The sequence below is a fragment of the Parasteatoda tepidariorum genome, chromosome 2 (genome assembly GCF_043381705.1).
Source record: "Parasteatoda tepidariorum isolate YZ-2023 chromosome 2, CAS_Ptep_4.0, whole genome shotgun sequence".
Lineage (NCBI taxonomy): Eukaryota > Metazoa > Arthropoda > Arachnida > Araneae > Theridiidae > Parasteatoda > Parasteatoda tepidariorum.
This window is the reverse complement of record NC_092205.1, coordinates 23,170,806-23,194,087: the sequence shown is the minus strand read 5'-3', so window position 1 is coordinate 23,194,087 and position 23,282 is coordinate 23,170,806. Positions and strand designations below refer to the sequence as shown.

Here is a 23,282-nt window from a genome sequence, read left to right as displayed (position 1 = left end):
AATTTTCATTTGCTTATTAGTAAATTAATTTTATTTAAGCAAATTAATTTTTAATAAGAAAAGGGAACTGAGACCTCACAAAAGAGAAAATCATAGCAGTTAGAAAAATTTCAGTGTTTTTTTTAATCTTTACAATATTAAACATTGATCATGAAATTTTCATTACAAATAAAAAAAAAACTTTTACGCGTAAACATTCTTCAGTTTTAACTGCCTCCGATTTCGACTTTTCAAATAATTTGTTTGCTCTAAAATTCGGGAAATTCGATGAGCATATCAGTTAAATCAAATTATTCTAACTCAATGTTTTTAGTAAAATTGCTAAAACAAAAGGAATAAAGTTTTACATTGGTATATGTCAACTGATTAGTAATAAATTTGACCAATTTTTGATAGTTAAAAATAATCTATTAATTCGTCTATTTTGTATAAATTATGCATAAAGGATACTTGTAGAAATGTATTTTGACTTATAAAAATTATTCAATTAAAAATACTATTAGCTTAATAATTCACAAATTTATATTTTAAATATTTTTTTGGGTGTAACTGATGTTATAAAAATAATAATTACTGACCATATAATATAAATCAGAAAATTCGAAAAACAAAACAACAATCGCCGCAGACTAATTCTTTTCAAATACTGTTATGGGTAAGGAGTATTTAGAAGTATGTTAATCAGTTGCAGTTCGTAAAATAGTAATAAATTTATTGAATATTCTTGTTATAATGCAACGAAATAAACTGAACAGTTGGAAAGTTTTAGTGTCATTTTGCGAATCGTTATCTGAAAGCGCTGAAAGGAATCCTGTTGGAAGAAATATGCAATGCTCGCTTGTAGCCTTTTTAAGTACTGAATTCCTCGTAGGATCGCAAAGAAAAGAAGACGCTCGTGTCGGTAAAAATATAACATTAATCTAAAACTGATGTGAAGCTTTGGAATGATATAACTGTTTAATATAACGCTTGATACGGAAAAAAAGTTGCAAGATGAGTTAATATAGTTTAAAGGAAAGCTCAAAATTGAAATTTTACAAACTAATCAATAATATTTACGTGTGAGGCCAAGCACTAGCGAATTAAATTATCTCGGTTGTCGGCATCCTTTGATCTCCTTTGAAAAAGTGGGTATCTGGCAATATATTTGACATTCATTAACAACAATAACAAAAGCACCGACAAAGCCGAAGACGCCATTTTAATGTGTGCCAGCGATCGAAGATTAAATCGAAAATCTATGTTTATTAACACTGGTTAATATTCAGTTGAGTAGGTGGAGAGGTAAGGTATGCTCTTGAGTTTTGGTAGACATCTCTAACTTCTTTTTATTTGTAAAATATTGCAACTATGCAAACCTGTCATGTACTGGGTTGAACGCATTCCTGTGGTCTGCGTCAAGTGGATGATATCTTTTAAACAAAGACGGTTATTCATTTGGCACTTGAAATTTATCAATATTTCAATAAATGGGTTTCATTATTTTATGTACTGGTTTTTTGTAACGATGCTGTTTCTTCCTGTATCTCCGAAATTCGTAAATTAAATTTTGTCATCATCTGGGTGTCAACGATTTAAACTAAGTTTTAAGTTGTAAAATTTTAGCTTTTAATCTTATAAATTATACCTATACTGGTAAATATTCCATGTACTGTTTATCAGCAAACAATTAAGAAATGTAATTTTTTTTTAAATTTATGCCAGATACTTTAGTGTTTTTTCATTTATATTAACATATTAATTTGAATTGCATTACTAATTAAACTTTTTATCTTGTGTTAAAGTTAGTGTAAAAACGTATATAAAAATTTTCGTACTTTTATTTGGTTTTGAATATGAAAATGACATATTTTATAATATTTAAAGTTATGCATTATTATTAAAATATCTTCTGTGTACCAGAGCTCATTCTAGGCAGAAAAAGAGGGCATTATTATTCTAAAAAGGCATTAATTTCTTTTTATGAGCTTTACACGTTCTATTAAAAAACATTATCAATTAGTAAGAGAAAAAAAAAACTTTTTACTTTACAAAAAGTAGCAAAGCAATCATATTAATTTCTAATTTTTAATCCAGTTAATGAGCATAATAATTTATTTCAAATGCATGCATATATTAATAAAATAATAAATGTATGCTTTTAAGTGTCTGTAGCTGTGATTTAATAATTAAAATGATCAATAATAATAATGATTTAATAAATTTATTGTTAATAAATTTATTATTAATGATTTAATAAATTTATTATATTAGTTATTAATTTTATTATAGGTGCTTTAAGTAGTATAACAATATAATTAAAAATGCAGCATTAAATAAAATAATATGCATTGAAAATATACATTAAAGATAATTTTAAAACTTATTTTTTAATACCATACAAAAAAAAAAAATTCTAAAGATTAATTAAAAAATAGCATACAAAATTCAATAAAGCATCTTACTCAGTTCTCTTTCAATACCTATTATATTAGACCAATTGAAGAAACTATCAAAACATGGATTTAATGATGGTCCATTTTTTATTTCCAACATTTTTTAGATAGCCCTGAACTTAAAATCTGCACAAATGAATATATTTTGTAGTAAAGTTCAAATTAAAAAAGAAAATTGAAAATTTTATATTTTTTTCATTTGATTATATTAAATTGAAAACTATTTATGCCAGTAACAGAAATAAGAATTTAAATTATAAAATTTTTTTTCATAAAAAACTGTTTTCAATACCATACAAATTAAAAAAGAAATTTAAGATTAACTAAAAAATAACATACTAAATTCAATAAAGCATCTTACTACCATTTAAGCTTTTGATTATAGTAAGCGTAATGTTAAAATAAAATAAAAAGTTCTTCACTAATTTCATTAAACCAATTCAAAAATCTTATCAGAACATGGATTTAATGATCTGTTTCATTTCAACCATTTTTTAGATAAGCCTGAACCTAAAATCTGCTGAAATGAATATATTTTATAGTGATAATTTGTTGTGTGAAGCTCAGTTCAGTTGAATTGTAAGTGGTGTTCCTGAATTTATGGTAGTTTAAGTACAGCCATAAGAATTTTGATTGCATGCTAAAGCTATGAGTTATCCAAAAGACACTTCTGGTTTACCAAAAGCTGAAAAAAACTCCTAAACTCCTCTGTGATTGGTTGACGTCATCACCAGATATTCCCAATATGCTAAGTTTTTGCTCCTTTTTTTGTCTCAAAAATCAATACTTTTCCAATTGGCCTTTTGATTCTTTAACCCTTTGCCAACGACGGGCACAGCATATGTGCCGCTCAAAAAACTTGCCCTTACAACAGCGTTAGCACCTGCTTCTTTCCCCTGAACTTGTTTGACCACCTATTAACCTGTTATTTCATCACACTCCTCTTTTAATAGACTCTTTAAACTTTTTCAATTTTGTCCAAGAAACAATACTTAAATATTAATTTTATGTACATAGTAAAAATGTTAATGATTTAAATATAATTTTTTATCTCTTATGATATTTGTTTTCAATTTTATAAGAGTGTACTTTATGCAATTTTAAAGGCGATAAACAAGTAAAATAGTTAGACAAAATCTAAATAATAAAAATTTCCATTTGATATAATTTTTTAAACCGATAAATGAAATAAACTTTCAAAATATTAAAAAAAAATTATGCGGTTTACTGTTTTATTCACATCTCATTTCAAACAGTTTTGAAAGCTTCTTTTTTTTATCAATATCTAATAGGATGAATTTGTTTATAACTTTAAGGCAAGAATAAAACTTGAAGCAAGGCTCTATTTATCAAAGTATTTTGTTTCTTTTGTAGCGGTCTATTTATAATCCTTCAAGAATCGAGAACATCAAAATACACATTTTAAAAAAATAAAATTTTAAATACTTAGTAAAATGTTTGCTTCTTTTTTAGAGAAATTGTTAATATACTTAGAAAAAAATAATCTATAAATGTTTCTTTTGTAGAAGTTTATTTATAATCCTTCAAGAATCAAGATCACTAATATACACCTTGTTTTTAAATCATAAAAATTTTAAATAATTTATAAAAATTATATAATTATTATTTTTTAGAGAAATTGTTAATAAATACATTTAGAAAAAACTTTTAAAAAATTATGTTAAATTATGTCTACATTAGTAAAACAAGTAAGCCAAAATATGTATAACTATGCCAAAAATAACTACTGGTCTACAACCCTGCTTCTTCTCCCTCCTGGAAATGTGAGATACAAATTGCAACAAAATATTTCCATTCATAACTGGTTAAAGTAGTTACCTCCCACTGAGTAAGTGGGGAGATAAATTTCTGTTTTTGTTGCAATAGCCATAAGGTTAAATATGTCAGAGGGGGTGGGAATTCCATTAGATTTCAACCCCAACTTCCACCCCTCTGGACAATTGTAAATCTTACTACTTTAAAAGTCCTTGCCTCCTGCCTAACAAAGAAAGGGAGTGACATGCTAAGAAAAAATTCCTAACTTTTGAACAAATTAAGATATCTTTTTGAAATTTTAACTTTTTATCAATTTTTGCATTTTAAAAGGATTTCATAAGTTTCAAAAAAACCAATCCGATAATTAATGAGCTATAGCTGAATGAATTTTTATACAGTTCATTTCCATCCCATCTGTCCCCCACAGAGGGGATGGAGTCCTTGAGGATGACCTTCCACACCTGCTGACCACTCTTCCACCCTTACAATAGAACATTGCTTGAGGAAAAAACAATTTATGTTCTTTTAGGTAGAAGAATATACCAAGAATTAGAGAAAGGCATCTTTATCCCTCTCCCTACTAATGAATTCCTGCTGGACAACTGAGAACTTTTTGTTTCTGAACCCTGTTGAGCTTTTCTGCTCTGGAAAATAGTGAAAGTAACTGCAAACTTTCAAAGACCAGTGCAACAAGGGGTTGTGATGGCTATTTTTCCTTTCCCATATAAATCTATGTATTGACAGCAATGACAAACTAAGAGTATTACATCAGGGCACTAACATACTTCAGGGAGCAACAGGGTGGATCCTTTTGGCTAAATGGGCAGCAGAGTGCTGTGCCCTGTTTACCCTGCCTAGAATGAGCTCTGTGTGTACTTATAGAATTAATATCCTACATAAATGATGTCATGCTTGAAGGGTGTTCCAGAAATTGTGACAGTGATAATGTGAAGGAGAAGGATAACAAGTATGGCATTCTACATTTTGGTTAAAATAAAATCTTGTTGAATCAATGGACAATTTTAGTTTCTATTTTATAAATTTTTTTCAAAGTAAATATTTATTAATTTAGCATTGATGTGCTCGCAAATCTCATTAAAAATGTAATTAAAATTTTAAAATAAAATTTGAATTGTGATTTATAACTAGTGTTTTGGTTCTGGAGCGCTAGCATGTTTATACTTCAAAGTATGACATGCAACTAAAGAGGTAGAGAGTGTGGCAATGTGCAACACTTTGTAAGGAAGGGGTCAACAATGTTGAATCAAAGGATAACATCACTTATGGAAAACTTCTTATTGTTTATGAACTTATTTTTATTCTGTTGTGAAATAGAAAAATTGATGTAAGCGACAAATAAGAAATTGATATTTTATGTATTTAGCATTTTTGTATTAACTATAAATTGCCGGGGAAAAAAATTTATATAAGTTTTGTTTTATTAGTTTTTTGAAATTTTATTTGTATGTTCTTATCAATAAGAATAGAAAGGGAAAAATTGTTAAGTCCTTTTTCTCTAAGTCTATTGTGAAGCACTTAAGTTTTTTTTTAAATTGGACAAGAGTACAGGATTCTGTTTAAAAGAGATTCCTGTGCATTTCCCACCGTTCAAAACATTTTTCCTGCCAAAAACAGTTCTTTCAAAAAGTTTATGTAAAACTGAGTTAATAATATCATTACATTTTTTTAAACCTTTTTTTAGCTGGTGTTTTTAGATCTATTGAAGAAGTAATTGATATTTATTATTATTATTATGATCTACTAATGTTGTGTCACTTATTTATTTTAATTTAAAAATAAAATTCCTTAAAAAACAAATGTTTTTTTTTATAAATCAATTATTAAAATAGGACTAATATTTGTTAATTCAAAAAAAAAACTTCTTTTAAATTTATAAAATAAGTTATGCAATTGATTATATTTTTTAATTATTCATTTCAGAGGTAAGGAGGGTTTAACATCGGTTGCTTAAAACCAACTGTTGCATATAACCAACATTACAAAATGAGTTATCAAATGCAATCTCCTGCTCCTCCTGTTTCAAGACCAAGTATGTTAATATTTTATGATTATCTTTATTCTATGGAATATATATATAAAATGATTTTGTTCATAGTATTAACAATTTTTATTGTTAAAAAAAGTGAAGAAAGTTTTTTTTATATTGGTAACTAAATTCAAGAATAAAAAATTGATCTTAAAATACCTTAAGTGCCTTGATGGTGTTTTCAGTTACAATGTTAAAAGATTAATAGTTGTGATATAATGCTGCCCAGTTATATTTTGCACTGCAATCAAGTAATGTTCATTGAGTGATTTTGGTAGACTTCAGAAACTACAGCTCCTTAAGACCTAGGACTTCCAAAATTCTAGGTCCCTTTTTTCTGAAGCCCAGTTTCTATTTAAAATATGACTTATTGTGTCTACCTCTTATTTTATTTATTAATATGCACATTCATAAACATCTCTGTCATTGCATTGAACAAAACAAAGAATTATAAAACAAGGAAAGAGTTAGTTATATTTGAGCTATTGAGGCTTTTAGTTAGGACTGATCAAACACCTGCTTCAAGGAAAAGCAATGGGGCTGCTCAGAATTCTAATTTTTTCTTCAGCTATTAATAAAGAAAAATAATAATTTTGTTTATAAATATATTTGGGTTATAATTTTGCCAGCATAAGTCTGTTAGCATGCTATTTTTTTCTAGCAGCAGAAAGTAGCTGCAGTGTCATCCATATCTCATTTTTTGCGTCCCTTCTCCGATATTTGATATATTGGACACACTATAGTGTGCAAGTAGAATCACTGCTCATTGACTTAAATCAAAATTATTTCTTTAAAGAAATTGTCATTTTAAAAATAAATTTTATTTTGGGATTGCTCAAAAGTTTTTTGTTAACTTTCATAGTTTTGATTTGCAAAATTATATTAGTACTTCATTTGACGTGTAATCAAATAATGTACTTTTTAAATACAATTTGAAAAATCTTATGCTTTTGGATTTTTTAGAATGCAATGGTAAAATACAATAATTTTTAATGCTTAGTTTCTATTAACATAGTAATTGATTAGATCTTCTGTTTGCTAAAAATATAGTAATCAAAAATCTATCAACTGCTAGTTTTAACTATTATTTCTTTTAATTAAAAACGTATTTCTCTTATGAAAATGTAATATTTGGTTGTAAGTTATAATTTTCACTGCTGTTATGATTGTTTTATAGATTCTTCGATGTATTGGATTGAAAGTTAATGCTCATTTATTTTGCAGTGTCACACGGGAACTATAGCAACCCTCCTGATATGCCACTAGCAAATCCGAAGGAGCAAACCTTGATGTGGCAACAAAATTCTTATATGGGTGATTCAGGAATTCATTCTGGAGCATCTACCCATGTAAGTCACATAATTTTTTTTATCTTTATTTTCTATATGTTTTAAATGCTTTTTGAAGAAAATAAAAATTAATGTAACATTTAATTTAGATTTTGTATATTATATTTTCAATATTGAACCTATCCTTTAGCACAATTTGTTAAGCAATAATCTCCAAAATTGCAAGTTTAATTTTCATTTCTTTTTTATAAATTTTAATTTTATGTTAAAAGTTTTCAAATGTTTATTTTTAAATCGAATTTGTTTTTTAAATACTTGCTCTTTTCTTTTCATTCTGATTACAGACAAGCGATTTTAGGAGGAAATTTTCTTCTTTTTATTTCTAGAAGAATTCTTATTATTTCTTCAGTATTTTGTTGTTTTACTTTGTTATTATTTTATGCTCTTTAATAATGATTTACGATGTATAAAGCTTAACAGTTTGTTAGGCTATCAATGTACACATAAAACGGAGTAAAAAAACTATATATGTATGCAAATAATTTAAATGTTTTCTTTTTTGGCAAAATAGTTTCACACACATATATTTTTTTTCATGGTTTTATATAATATTTTACAAGGTATTATAGTGTTTAAAGCTACTTAATGCTAAGTCTTGGGTTGCTAAAGCTTTTATTTGTTGGAATTAAGTATATATCCAGCCACATTATAGTTTTAATTATTACACACATTTCATTATTTTAGGCTCCTGGGACACTCTGTGGTAAAGAAGATGATCTTGAAAGTGAACAAATAGTTTTTGACTGGGATCAACCTGGATTTGGCCAAGGTTTCACTCAAGAACAAGTTGATGGTAAATCTTTTTATTGATTGCTGTTTTTACTTTATTTCTTTGTATTGAATATTTGATATTCTAATTCAGTAAAGTTTTGCTCTGAACTGAGGTTATCATTTTCTATTCTGATTGTAAAATTTTATTCACTTAGAAATGAACCAACAGTTGAACCAGACTAGATCCCAAAGAGTCAGAGCTGCTATGTTTCCTGAAACTTTAGAAGAAGGACTTGAAATCCCCAGTACACAGTTTGATCCCACTCAGCCTACTGCTGTCCAGCGATTAGCTGAACCCTCTCAAATGCTTAAGCATGCTGTTGTTAATTTAATTAACTACCAGGTAACTTATTAATTTATTCCTGGATGTCTTCTTTTTTAATTGAGCAGCTTAAGTATCTTATTCCATTATTGTAGGATGATGCTGATTTAGCCACCAGAGCCATTCCAGAATTAGTGAAACTCCTCAATGATGAGGATCAAGTAGTTGTAAGCCAAGCAGCAATGGTCGTCCACCAGTTGTCGAAAAAAGAGGCGTCTCGACATGCAATAATGAACTCGCCACAAATGGTGGCAGCATTGGTGCGTGCCATGACTTCTTCGAATGATCTGGAGACCACCAAATGTGCTGCTGGGGTCTTGCATAATTTATCACATCACCGTCAAGGCTTGCTGGCTATCTTCAAATCTACTGGTATTCCTGCTCTAGTTAAACTTTTGAGGTAATTTTTGCTCTTGCACTTGCATAAGTTATTACGATGGAGTCACAAGCGTGATTGTATTCCAGATAAACCCTGGAATTCCGGATTATTCGTATTATCCCCTCCAGGTCTAAAGACTAAGAGCACATATGTGATTTTTCCGCGAATTTCGCAGAATTTCGAGTTTCTCAAGAATCCTGACTTCCGTGAATTTTAAACTTTTTAATACAACTAAATTTTCCCTGCAATCTGAAATTTAAAGTAACAATTAGGAGTTCTGGAAATTAAACTTTGAGACTTTTACTAAATTGCATTAATCATTGCGTTTACATATCCGTGATTCTTCCGAATATTTGAAACTACACTGAAATCCGCTAATATCGCAATTCATTATCAACACGATTTTAATATCAAACATTGATTTTTACATTTATTTGATTTAAAAGTTACACATTGTAAATCATATTCATGAGATTTAAAAATCTTATATCTCAATTTGTTTTCCCATGATTTAAGCATCTAATGTCAGGATTTGTATTTGGGCTTTTTTTAAATCCAATATCGTGATTCGTATTCATGCGAGTTTAAATTCATGTGTTTGTAACATCAAACTTTAATTTTTGTATTTATACAATTTAAAATTCTAATATCGCGATTTGTATTTTCCCATATTATGATTCTTATGGGTTTTTTTTAAATGAGTTACTATAAAGGTGTGATATTCTTCATTGGTATTTAATTTAATTATAAATCTTAGTTCAAGAAACTATATTAAACATGTATAGTTTGTACCTTGATATTAAGTTATTGCATTTTCAGAATTTTCTATGACTCTTGAATTAGTTTATATATAAAAATAAAAACTATTTTTGATTTATTATCGTTTTAAATAGTGAATAATTTTTATACAAATATAAATTATGTGAAATCTTAATCCCTGTTTTCAATAATTCCACTATCATATCGAAAAAAAAATATTTTTCAAAAAAATTTTATGTAGAAAACCATTGTTTATAGTGGACACATTTCTTTGTCTGTAGACAGTTCACTGTAGCGAAGTTAACTCATAATGTGAACCCTTATAAAAAGTATCAGTTGTGTAATAAATGCTTTTTAATTTTTAGTTCTCCTGTTGAGTCTGTTTTGTTTTATGCTATAACCACCCTTCACAACCTATTATTGCACCAGGAAGGATCCAAAATGGCTGTTCGTCTTGCAGGGGGTCTCCAGAAGATGGTGACTCTCCTACAAAGGAACAATGTGAAATTTCTTGCTATTGTAACTGACTGTTTACAAATTTTAGCATATGGAAACCAAGAGAGTAAGGTAAAAACAGTAGTTTTAAATATGTTTGTATGCATATATATACGATTTTGTTTCATTCTAAACTCGTGAGTTTTTTTTTTCTTTAGCTTATTATTCTTGCCAGTGGAGGTCCTGCTGAATTAGTGCGTATTATGAGATCCTACACCTATGAAAAACTGCTGTGGACAACTTCCAGGGTTTTGAAAGTACTTTCAGTATGTTCAAGTAATAAACCTGGCATTGTTGAAGCTGGTGAGTTGTTACAAAATCTTGACAACTAAAAAAAAAAAACTTGTACGGAAATTTTTATTTTTCTATATGATTAGGAGAGATTTTTTGGCAATTTTTTTTTCTTCTGATTTTCTAAGGGTTGGGATTTCTGGTTAGTGGTCTTATGCCTTTAAATTTTATATTCAACTGCAGGGTTTTTCATTTTAATGCACAATTTTACTTCAATAATTTCCAAATTTATATAAATCAGAGAGTGTGCTTTTTATTTATTTTATAATTCCCCCAAAATTCAAAACCTGTGCACAAGTTATGGTAAAAAAAAAATAAGGCTTGCTAATTTTTTTTTTGCGCTCTTCTAATCATTTCTAATTTGTTATGGTAGTGTTGGATCTAAAACCTTTTTAATAAATTACAAACATTGAAGTTATTTGGATGATTAAAAAGATGTTTTTAAATGATATTATAAAGATGTTTTTTTTTTCTCTGCAAAATTTTTGTGATTCAATTTTTTAAAGTATGTTATAATTTACATATTTTTGTAGGTGGGATGCAAGCATTAGCTATGCATTTGGGTCATCAGAGCCAGCGCTTAGTTCTCAACTGCCTGTGGACTCTTCGTAACTTGTCAGATGCTGCTACCAAACAAGTAATTTTCTCTCACTAGTATAATTTAAATTATTTTCTAAATGAATGTTCAAATTTTCTGATGTATTGAAATCATATCTGTTCCCAAGAATTTGCATTAAAGGGTATTTTAAGAGGTTATATTTTATTAATTTAATAACTATAAAGCATCTTTGTTTATATCAAAAAAGTGTTTTCTTCTACTTCGTATTTTATCGCACTGATGGTGTCTTTTTTTTGTGACACAGGTTTCTAGCTCTTCTATTAGTTAATTTATTTTAGTTTTATCACAAATAAATTTAAAATTATCCTCTTGTTGCGTATCTCATCTTCGCATAGCAAAACCGGTTTTTTCATGTTATGAGGTAAGGAATCCATGTTAATGGGAAAAAATATTCTTCCAAATTTGCCCATTTGCAAAACTGCCAGTGCATTAATTGATTAAAATATTTAAAGTTGTGAAGTATGTAATTATGTTTTTGATTCTTTATATTGATCATTGAAGTCAAATTGTCATAATGCCTCTTTAATTCTTGCGATATAGCCATAACTGTCTCTTGCACCAAAAACACACAAATAAATAGCTGAAAATGTGAATAATATTCACTGTTATTTAATAAATTTTCTTAAAAGATTACATTTCTTGTGAATTTATGACATAATGATAATAAATGCTTCTGTTTCATAGGATAATGTGGATGGACTCTTGCAAGGTCTTGTTCAGTTGCTGGGAAGCAGTGACATCAATGTTGTCACTTGCGCTTCTGGAATTCTATCAAACATGACCTGCAACAATCATCGTAATAAAGTTACCGTGTGCCAAGTTGGAGGGATTGAAGCACTTGTTCGTGCTATCATCCAGGCTGGAGATAGAGAAGAAATAACAGAACCTGCTGTACGTATTTGAAATACGTTTTTTTTTAAAAATGCTTTTTGTTTCTGTATATGTAATTTTAACATATTATTCCTTCTTATTTAAGGTATGTGCTCTTAGGCACTTAACCAGTCGCCATCCAGAGGCTGAAATGGCTCAGAATGCTGTTAGATTGCACTACGGTCTGCAAGTGATTGTCAAATTGTTACATCCTCCAAGCAGATGGCCATTAATTAAGGTACGTTGGAATATTTTTTTATAGGCTTGTGTAAATCATATGTTACATACCATTTTAAAACTTTAAGATATGCTTAGTTTGCCCTTAATTCATTTTCTAATTTAAAATTCTTATTCTCATAATTTTTCTTAAGAATGTTGCAAAGGAGGCTTAAGTTTTTTTTTTTTTTTTTTTTTTCTTTTTGTCAATTTTTAAANTCTACATTTTTTTTTTTTTTTAACTTGTGAGTATAAGCAAGTAAAGTCTTGATCAACTTCATTCGAACAATTGTGCTTATGCTCACTGTCATATGAAAAAATTAAAAGATGTAAGTAATCATTTACATGGTATTAATTGAGTTAATGCTGATTTATCTTGCTTTCTTATCTATTTATTATGTTATCTAATTAAGATAATGTAATAAATAGAATTCTTTCAAGTGTGTGTTTGTTAAGAATTTGAATTGCTAAGTTATTAATATCTTTCTTTTTTTCAACACACTTTTTATAGGCTACATAGATCACTTGTTCATATTTTCTGCCAACAATTTATTTAATTATATATTTTTCTACCAATGCATTACATAGAGTGCATAAATTTGTTTTATAATTTATTTGACTTATCAAATAAAAAAATGCAAACAAATATTATGCATAGAAATATTATGAGAACAAGCTAACATAATATTATAAGAACATGGAAATATTATAGGAAAAAGCAAAATAGTTTTTTTTATTATTTTCTTTAAGGGATGCCACAATTGGCATTAGATATTTCCTACCTTTTAAAATATCTTATTACTTAGACTTATTTTTTCTAATCATATTAATCGGATTATATGAAATTAAAATAGAAATGAGAACTTTTAGTTTTTCTACAGTTTCTTCAAAAGAATTACTTCCAATTACTATATCATCTTGGTATGCGAATATCCCTTCAAGTTGAGTTTCCTCAATTATTGAATCCATTAATAAGAGATAATCCATTTTAATTATGAAAGAACTCACAAATAATATCAAACTGGTTACAGCTGTTACCAGTTACATCTAAAACATCAACACATTGCAAATTTAATTTTTGTTCCTAACTCTTGTAACCTTTTTTTAGAATTTCTTTATATTCATATAAAGAAAGATTTTTTATATTCGTATAAGGAAAGTGGGAGAAGTTTTCTGTAAAATTTTCAAGCTAGTAGTTTAATAGATTTTATTCAAAGATCTTAGTGGCTAAATATGTTTGACTGACACTAAAGAAAGCTTTTAAGAATTGCTTTTAACAAAATTTTTCTGGTTGACAAGCTAAAAGGGTAAGGCTTCCAAGTTATTTTTATGTACTATAGATAAGATTTTATAAATTATTAATTTAAGCGCATTGTTTAATTTTAGCTTTTGTAATGTTGAAGGATCGTTCATTTTTTATAACATTTAATCTGAGTTATGTACTATTTCAATGCTTTTACATAGCCAGATAATGATGTAGATGTACTGTTAATTTTTCTAGGCCGTCATCGGACTGATAAGAAACTTAGCCCTGTGCACAGCTAACCATGCTCCATTACGAGAGCATGGTGCAATTCCTAGATTGGTGCAGCTACTCATAAAAGCATACCAGGACACCCAGAGGGTAAGAAAACTTTCTTTTATGTCTAGAATTCAGATGAAAATTGATTGAAGACAATGAATTCTAATACAATATTATATTATAGCAACGCTCTAGTGTCGCTTCAAGCAACAGCCAAATAGCATATGTGGATGGCGTTAGGATGGAAGAAATTGTAGAAGGTACTGTTGGTGCTTTACATATTCTTGCACGTGAAGCACACAACAGGGCAATAATTAGAGGGCTTAACGTTATTCCCGTGTTTGTGCAAGTAAGTACTGCTTTGAAAATAACTGGTTTTACTTTGAATTTAGAAGTAATGTTAATAACTTGGGATTGTCATTTAATCAAAACAAATAATAAAAACAAAATTAGAATTTTGTCAAAAAAAGCAACTATTTTTAGAAATAGCCGACTATTGGGACCCTTTTACTCATAGAGAAGTTTTTGTCAGAAAAATGAACGTTACTTTTCAGTCTCCTCGCTAACACGTACGTAGTGCCGTCTACCATGTGTGTACTAGAGCTAAGTGACGTCATCACGCTAACCTCTCCTTTGTTATTTCACCACACTGACAGAAACAGCTGATAAGTTGTCAGAAGGAGCGAATGAAAGACTTAAAGAAGTCCTTAGACTAAAGATATGCAAGGAATTAGACTTGCACAAAGCATGATTGAGGTAGTCTGCAATTACGATAAAACGAAAAAGAGGATTAAACAAATGAACACAAAATAAACTAAATTGTTAATAAAAGAAAGCAAACCCTTATATAATCATTTATGTCCAAAAATTTAAATTTTCTGCTTGTTGGTGAGCATTTTGAAGACCTTATCTAATTAAGTAGTGAAAAAAAGTAATGTTTTTTAGTTAAATATTAAAGCAATAATTATGTGTTTACTTAGTATAATTGATTCATTGTAAAAGGATGGTGAACATATTTAGTTCAAAACTGCCAACTGTTCCGATTACATGTTATTTGCTCCAATTTTTTACCTTGCTCCAAAAATACAATTTTAGGTCAAAATGTTCAGAATTTTCGTTACTTTAACACCTTTTTCCTCCTTATTTCAACTGAGGGCAGATCTAAAAATTGGAAGCACATGATTTTTCTGTGAACACCACAGAATGCTATGTATTTCAATACTATTGATTTGTGGATTGCTGCGAGTCAAAAACTTAGAATCCGAATAAATTTGAAGATTTTTCCAAATATTTTAACAAAATACCTATGTATACATGATTCTTTCGCCATTTTGATTCTTCTGGTTTGGTGGATTTTTGGATCTTTGGAATTGCACCTGCAGCTGTTAATATCACGATTCCTATTCACACAATTTGAAAAATCTGATGATGCGATTTGTATTCACGCTAGTTTAAAATCGAATATTGCAATTCGTATTCACGAGGTTGTAATATCAAACATCGATTTCATATTTATACTTGGTTTTAAAACTAGCTAGCTTTATGATTGATATTCACACAATTTCAATATCGCAATTTGTATTTTCATATTTCAAGTTGGCAGCTATGTTAGTCCCTGTTTTGAAAATTTATAACTTTCAAATCCTATTCAAACATGTATGTCTTCTAGTTCTTTATTTTGCATGGGAACATCTAATGTTGTAAAACTCAACTTAGATCTAATTTTAATGATTAAGAAAATGTAGTAGTGTTGTTTTCTACATTTGAGATAAAGTGATAATGTTTGATTTGTTCAGATGTTAAATTTTACCTTTTTTTTCTTCCTTTAGTTGCTGTATAATGACATTGAGAACATTCAGAGAGTTGCAGCTGGAGTGTTATGTGAACTTGCATCAGACAAAGAAGGTGCAGAAATGATAGAAGCTGAAGGTGCAACTCCACCTCTCACCGAGCTTCTACACTCCAGAAATGAAGGTGTTGGTAAGTGTGTTTTCTTTTTTGAGGTGTAAATGATATTAAGAAAATACTTTCATAAATTTAAATATAAGTGAGTTCTTATATTAATCTTTATTTTTTTTTTAAAGCAATGTCATTGTGATTTTTCAGTCAATATTTTGATTTAGCTTACAAAGACAATTCGATTCAATTCATAAATTTTAATTGATTCTTAACAATAATAATTGTTGCATATTAATTTTGTAGCAACATATGCAGCTGCTGTTCTATTCCGTATGTCTGAAGATAAGCCGCAAGATTACAAGAAAAGGCTGTCAGTAGAGTTGACCAACTCTCTCTTCAGAGATGTTGAAGGTCCATGGACTGCTATGGTCAGTAAATCATGCTTGCTATATTCTTAAAATATTTCAAATATAATTGCTATGTATGTGTTCTGTCAAAAAAAATTAATGCACAAGTATTTCATTATTAGTATTTGAAATTTTTAATTACATAAGACTTAAAATTCTTTTTAGCCAACTGATATGGATATTAACATGCTGGGTCCAGAAGAAGCTTACCATGATCAGATCTATCAAGGAAGCCAAGGTCCACCAAGTGTCCATTCAACTGGACCAAGACACAACCAATACACTCCACAAGGTTCGTTTATTCTTTATTTATGACATTATTGACAATTTATCTAGGGTTTCAATACAATAAACTGTCAATTGTACTATTTTATATTGATTGTTTTTAAATGATATTTGTCCCTTGATCCGTTTTTTGAATTCTCTTGTTTATGTATCTATATCAAAAGTTATCCCTTTTTTTTCTCTGTTAGTTTCACATATAGAAGAAATCACAAGGTTTTAATTATCAGTATATTTTTAGCATTAATTATCAAAACATTTTAAGTTATAATCAGTGCACACAGTAATCTTGAAATTCTGTCATACCACTGGAGAATTTTTTCGTTGCGGATTCTCTTTCATCTCCATAACTAATTTTAAAGTATGAAGCAAATGCGTTCAGACAAACCTACAGTAATCCATGAAGTTTGACATACTGAAAAGATATTTTTAAAATATCCAAATGAAAATAAATTATGAGAAGATAACTTTGAAGTTCTCTTCCAATAATTTGTTTGCATTTTGATATTTTAAATTTCTTATCAGCTATTAAAACTTCATGGATTACTGTAGGTTTGCCTGAACTCATGTTTTTCTGTACTTTAAATTTTAAATTAGTAATGTATGTGAAAGATTTTGAAATGAAAAGTTTCTCCCGTGGTATGGTGTCTTCTTAAACAACTAACTTAAATTTTTAGCTTTCTCTACATGTTAACATATTTTGTGTTTAATAAATGTAAAAAATACTTTTCAAATTATATTTTTTTGTGAAACTTATTAAATCATTAGAAACTGATAATTTTAGCTTTCTAATAAAAATTCATTAATATAATCACTTAGTTTACGTTATTTACCTAAATTAGTATTAAAAAATGTATTCATGCAATTAAAAAGGATATTTTTTTAAAGAAAATCTGACCTATGCTGTTATAATGTGCTACAATTTCTAATACTCCATTCCAAAAAAAGAGTAGGGAATTTTTAGTTGCAACACTATATGGATTACTCCTCAAACTACTTAAACAACTAACTTAAAGCTTTCTCTACATTTTAACATATTTTGTGTTTAATAAATGTAAAAAATACTTTTCAAATTATATTTTTTGTGAAACTTATTAAATCATTAGTAACCGATGCTTTCTAATGAAAATTCATTAATATAATCACTTAGTTTAAATTATTTACCTAAATTAGTATTAAAAAATACATTCCTGCAAATAAAAAGGATATTTTTTTAAAAGTCTAATACTCCATTCCAAAAAAAGAGAAGGGCATTTTTAGTTACACTATATGAATTACTGCTCAAACTAGACTTAAAAACTTAATTCTTATATCAGTTTATGTTTTAAGTGTTCCAGATTTTATCTATAAGTAAATGTTAAATTTTATTAGCTTGCTTTTAATTAATGAATATTTATTTATTCTAAATATTTATGTGTTTTTTAATTTTTCTCCCAAGGCTAATTAATTATTTAACTGTCATTTGACTTTTTAGAATTTAAATGCTTATATTTCTAACAATATAACTTCATTAAATTTTTTTTAAACACCTGTCTTTGATTTTGGGATTTCATATGGTATGTAAATTTCATATTTTTTTATTGCTAAATATTTTATGTATGTTTGTCTAAGTTTGCATGTAATAACAATAAGTTAGGTGGCAAGTCTTGAAATTTAATTCAATAATGTAAGGCATTTTTAAAAGTTAACTTCATTTTCATGATTCTAAAATATTTAGTTGAAAAGCATAATCTTTTGCTTATTAAGCTTTAATTTTTCTGATTAATTAAATATAATTTCGTATAAATGATAATTTTAGTTGTAGGGATGGGCAAAAAGGTGCTTTTTTTTTCCAATATCATTTATTTAAATTAAATATAAAAAAAGATTAAAATAAAAAATCATGAAATGTTCAAGAATATGCAGAGAGAAATAAGAAAAGCTTCTGTTTAATATTGATTCTATAACTAATGGTTTTCTTCCTTATCTATAATATCAAAATAAAACATTAAATAATGATTAAGCTGTATTATTTCAAATAAACCACTGGCGATAAAAACAGAATACGTCTAAATTATGGCATTTTGTTAAGTTTATTAAGTAAAAATAGCTTTTAAAAGTTATTGTAGATCCATTGGAAAAGTATAGTCCAACTCAGTGTTCTGTGGGAAAATATATGCAAACCCAGTGTGCAAACTATATTGCTATGGCCTAAACGGAATATTTACTGTCGGTTATAACATGCTTTTAAATCTATAAAAAAAAAAATTCTTATTTTATTTTACTTTAATCCAAATAACTTTTATTTTACTTTCCTCTCTAAATAACTAAATAACAATTTTTTTAAATTTTTTTTTTTAAATTTTAAATGTTTGAGATAATGCATGCATAATAAGCTGTATAAAGTTCATATTGAATATTGCCTTATTGCCTGCTTGATATTTTTTACATGAAACTGTAATGTGTTAAATGACTTTTTCTATTGATAAGATTTGTAACAAAAAATTTTTTATTATTAGGTTATAACATTCAGGTCCCTATTGATTCGATGCAAGATCTTGATCTCGGGGGACAAGTCGGGCACGGTGGATATGGTACTTTGGATACTAACATGGATTTAGATGGACCTCCCGATATAAACTTTGATACCCTAGAACCCATGTTGCCCTCTCCTCAGCAAAATGGCGATGGTTCTCATCAAATGGCTGCTTGGTACGACACTGACCTTTAAATGGATTCGTCACCACTCCTATCTTTTAAGTAGCCGGCTGCTTGGTGTTTGTCATCACATTTTAATGAACTTTTTATTTATGTGTACTTTTTTTTACATACTATATATATGAAAGGATATATTAAGTGTCATGCCCGATTCAAGTTACGTTTTCTTTTAGATATATGTTGGATTATTTTTTAGTCTTGTGGCAGCTTTTTAAACATGTATCTTTATTTTTGTAGTTTTTAATGTTTATCTTGTGCTTATTTTTTTTTAATGGTAAGTTGGAGTTTAAGATGTACATCTTCCCCCTATTTAAAAGAGAGAATTCATTTCATATTATTGCATTTATGTTTGTTTAAATAAAATGACTCCTCTGTATATTGCTATTAAACCATTCTGGTATTTTCCTTAGTTACTGCAAATGTTTTCCCCTCTTTGACTTTTAAGAACAAAAATACAAATTTAAATGTTTAATTAAATGTTACTAAAATAAATTTATCCGATGCTTTTGTATTGCAATATTATCTCACAATAACTAACTAAATCACAAAGGCACTTTTATGAATAGCCAGCATGTTTTCTTTGAGTTTTCAATTTCGTCAACTGTGACATTTTTCGCATTGCTCAGCGAGCAATGTTTTAAATGCCATTTAAATCTTTTCCACATTCTTAGTGATATTTGTAACTTTTTTTAATGTCATTTTCATCAATATATTTGTATAACTTAAAACTGGTGGTTTATAATCTATTTATATTGTAGCTTTATACCGTAAAACTTATGTTGACTGGATGTGCTACTTTTCATTTGTACTTGTAGTGGTTTTCTGTAAAAAAAAGACTATTAAAATAATTTGTAGAAAGAATTTAGTTTTCATTTAGTTCGTACTGTTGCTTAAAAAAATGATCTTTTCTTTTGATTTCTAAGTTATTACTGTTATTTCTTGTCTTGTGGAGATTTCCTGAAATTGTAGAAAGTTTTCTATTCTAATTATTTTGCTATTGACTATATCAGTTGAAGCCAAAAGACTGGTCAAAATCGCTTTTTTCCTTTTGCGTCCCAGTATTTATATTATACTATTTCAGCTTTCTCTGGTATAAATAAAATAAAAGTATAATAGATCAACTTTCATACCTAATGTGAATTCAGTCTAAATAAATAATTTGAAAATTTTAATATTTTTCAAGAATGTTAAGCGACAGCTAAAACACAGTTAAAAAAAAATTACTTTTCTCAATTGTTACAAAATTTCTAGCAAATCATGAGATAATATAATTTTAATATTAATATGAAACAATAATAGTAATTGTAATGATTCTTTTTAATTTTTATATTGTTGAAGTTATAACCTCAGTTTTTGTTACCATATTTATATTACCACTTGTTACCATGTGCCATATTCAAATTATTTTTAGCAGTATTTTTATTGAAAGATAGTAATGAGATAATATACTTTCCCATTAATATTTAAACAATAATAGTTATTATAATGATTATTTATAATTTATTTTTTTGTTGAAGTTAAAACTTCTAAACATTTTTTTGTGGACCTTCATGTGCCACTTAATCAAATTACATTAAGTTCATCAATAATAATAAAAAAAGTACACAATCTTATTCTATAAAACTTATGATAATATTTTTAGGGGCTGAAATAGTTATCAATTGTTTGTAACAAATGATGCATTTTTGTATTGAATCCGTTTTTAGAACTTCATTAGGAACCATCATTTTCAATCCCCCTTTTCCTCTATTTTATATTTTATAGCCGTCGTTCAACAGCCGACCCAAATTTGAGATTACGACTGCTAATGTTCAATTCTGTAGCCTTGTAAGTTTGAACGCAATCCAGAAGACTTACTCAAAACTACAACAATTGTATGTTTTGTAAACAAGATGTTGGTTTTCTTTGTGGAAAAGATGAGCGATTAAAAATAATAATACTAATGCTGAATGAAAAGTAATTGGGAGGTTAGTGAATGAAACAAGCAGGAAGTCACAGAAAATTGCTGAATATTTATAAATGGTATGCAGAAAATAGTATCTAAAAGTTCGATAGAAAATTTTTTTATTAAAAGAAATTCTTGTTCTAAGTTCATATACCAACATGGGTGCAAGTCTCGCGTCCCCAGGACGGATTTCCGTCTTTCGAAAATGTCCGCGGACGGAAGTAAGACGGAAACAAGACTGACTCGAAGACGGAAATCGGAATTTTTTTTCCTTTTCTGTCCTTAATATTTTTTAGGTCTACGTTATTGGTCTACTTTTTTATGTCCTGTTGTTATTTTATCAAAAGACAGATGAATAAATATTTGTTGTACAGTTTTTAAACTTGATGTATTATGGTAAAGCTTTCTTAGATAGTTAGCATATGTCGATTGGGTATTGTGTATGTTAGGTATTTCAGACAAAAAATTTTCAGTCTTGGCCTTTTTTCCAAGTTGCACCCATGTATACCAATCTAAAATTAGTGATGCAAGTACCTTCACAAACGAGGATGGTGCTTGCAGCCTATATAGCTTATACGTAAATCCAGCTGTACTTGTGAACGAATCACAGAGTTAGATCGTTTACTTTATTTTGCATACCACCAAAAGAGATTGCTGTACAGGTGTAAATTATACTTTGGTAAAAACAATCAGAGCTACATTGGCATCGGGCTAACCACGAGAGCTTTTCGTGGTTTTTTCTTTAATTTTGCGCAAATGCTGATTAGTTTCGCTTAAATGAATTTTTCATGAAGATGAATATGACCTTGTTTTTAAACAAGTTTTCTTTCATCTAAATTCAAGGCTAAGAAGTTAAAAGTTCAATGAGTGGATTGGTAATTTAAATTGTGAAGAAAAATGAAAGTCTCGGTAAATGTTTGTGATCGCGTAGTTTATCATAATAGAAAGAAGAAGAAAAAAATTTTTTTATTGATATTATGAATTAAAATTTTTAATTTTTGCTAGAAACTGCAAATTTTTAATGAAGAATTGAATATGATTCATATGTTTCAACAACTATGCCTAAACATTTTTTTGTATTAAAGTTAATAAAAACAGTTATTTAATTTCAGAAATACCTTTAGATATAACAAAATGACAACATTTTGACCATAATCAGCCTTATTTAAAAGAATATTTTTTTAAATCAAAAATTACCATATTCTCTCTAATTGAAACGATGCATACCAGTAAAACATTACTCCGCGTATGTTGAGCTCACGCTGCCTCGGCATTGTTTTTTTATCAGTTTTCCGACCAGCAAGGCTAGACAAAATTTTATGGCCGTTTGTTCCAGATTCAAGTAGCTAAAATTTTATTCTAGGTATGTATGCCTAAATGTATGTATATTTATTTTATCTTTAAAAACTATTATATTCCATGAAAAACATTAAATTTTCCTTGAAAACAAGCAAATGCTACTCATTAAAATCTCCCTTTATAAAAGAATTAGAGTAAAATAAATAGACCCCAAAAATTTTGTGAGTTATGTCTTCACAAGCATACTAAAGACATGAAAATAGAACAAAAAAGCAAGAAGGAGGAGCGTATAAACTTGAACGCTCATTTACTCAAATTCTCTAAAATGTTATTTTGCCCATTCTTCCACTAAGCTTTTCATATGTGTGTAATTCACAATATATGGAATAATCATCCATATATGTATGTTTAAATTTAAAACTAAGTGCTAAATTATATTGTAATAATTAAAACTTTATAACTGCTCTTAAATATATCAATCTTAATATATATATATATATATATTAACTAAATGCAATATCTAATTCTCCTTTCTTTCCTTTATCTATTGCTGGGGGGAAACGGGATGAAAACGTTTAAAGATATTATTTGTTACTAGAGCTGCAATAAAGTTGCCTTTTCTCTGTAAAGATACATTGATTAAATTGTTCTATTTCTCCCACTTTACCTTTTTCGAATATTGTAATTTACACAAAATTAATTTCCAGAATTCCACTACGAGTTATAAAGTTGGTTGTCAAATGGTAGAGAGTAAATAACTTTTAAAACTAAGTTACGTAAATAACGTTACTTAAGTACTCATTTTCGTCGAAATTTTTATCTACATGAAATTTTAATTTGTGCTATTAAAAAAAAAAAAAAAAAAAAAAAAAAAAAAAAAAAAAAAAAAAAAAAAAAAAAAA

The 23,282-nt window shown here is 28.0% G+C and overlaps 1 protein-coding gene across 5 annotated transcripts; it reads left to right on the top strand.

Moving 5' to 3' along the window:
• The first annotated feature begins 1,118 nt into the window (after positions 1-1,118).
• LOC107445067 (armadillo segment polarity protein-like) lies at positions 1,119-19,997 on the top strand. Of its 5 annotated transcripts, none has more exons than XM_071187681.1 (17): positions 1,119-1,289; positions 6,153-6,261; positions 7,483-7,607; positions 8,292-8,400; positions 8,534-8,721; positions 8,796-9,100; positions 10,204-10,405; positions 10,492-10,636; positions 11,158-11,261; positions 11,928-12,134; positions 12,220-12,351; positions 13,831-13,953; positions 14,036-14,200; positions 15,681-15,831; positions 16,054-16,178; positions 16,323-16,449; positions 18,952-19,997. In XM_071187681.1, the coding sequence occupies exons 2-17, from the start codon at positions 6,216-6,218 to the stop codon at positions 18,960-18,962; spliced, it is 2,265 nt and encodes a 754-aa protein (XP_071043782.1). In that variant the 5' UTR covers positions 1,119-1,289; positions 6,153-6,215; the 3' UTR covers positions 18,963-19,997.
• Positions 19,998-23,282: the final 3,285 nt, after the last annotated feature.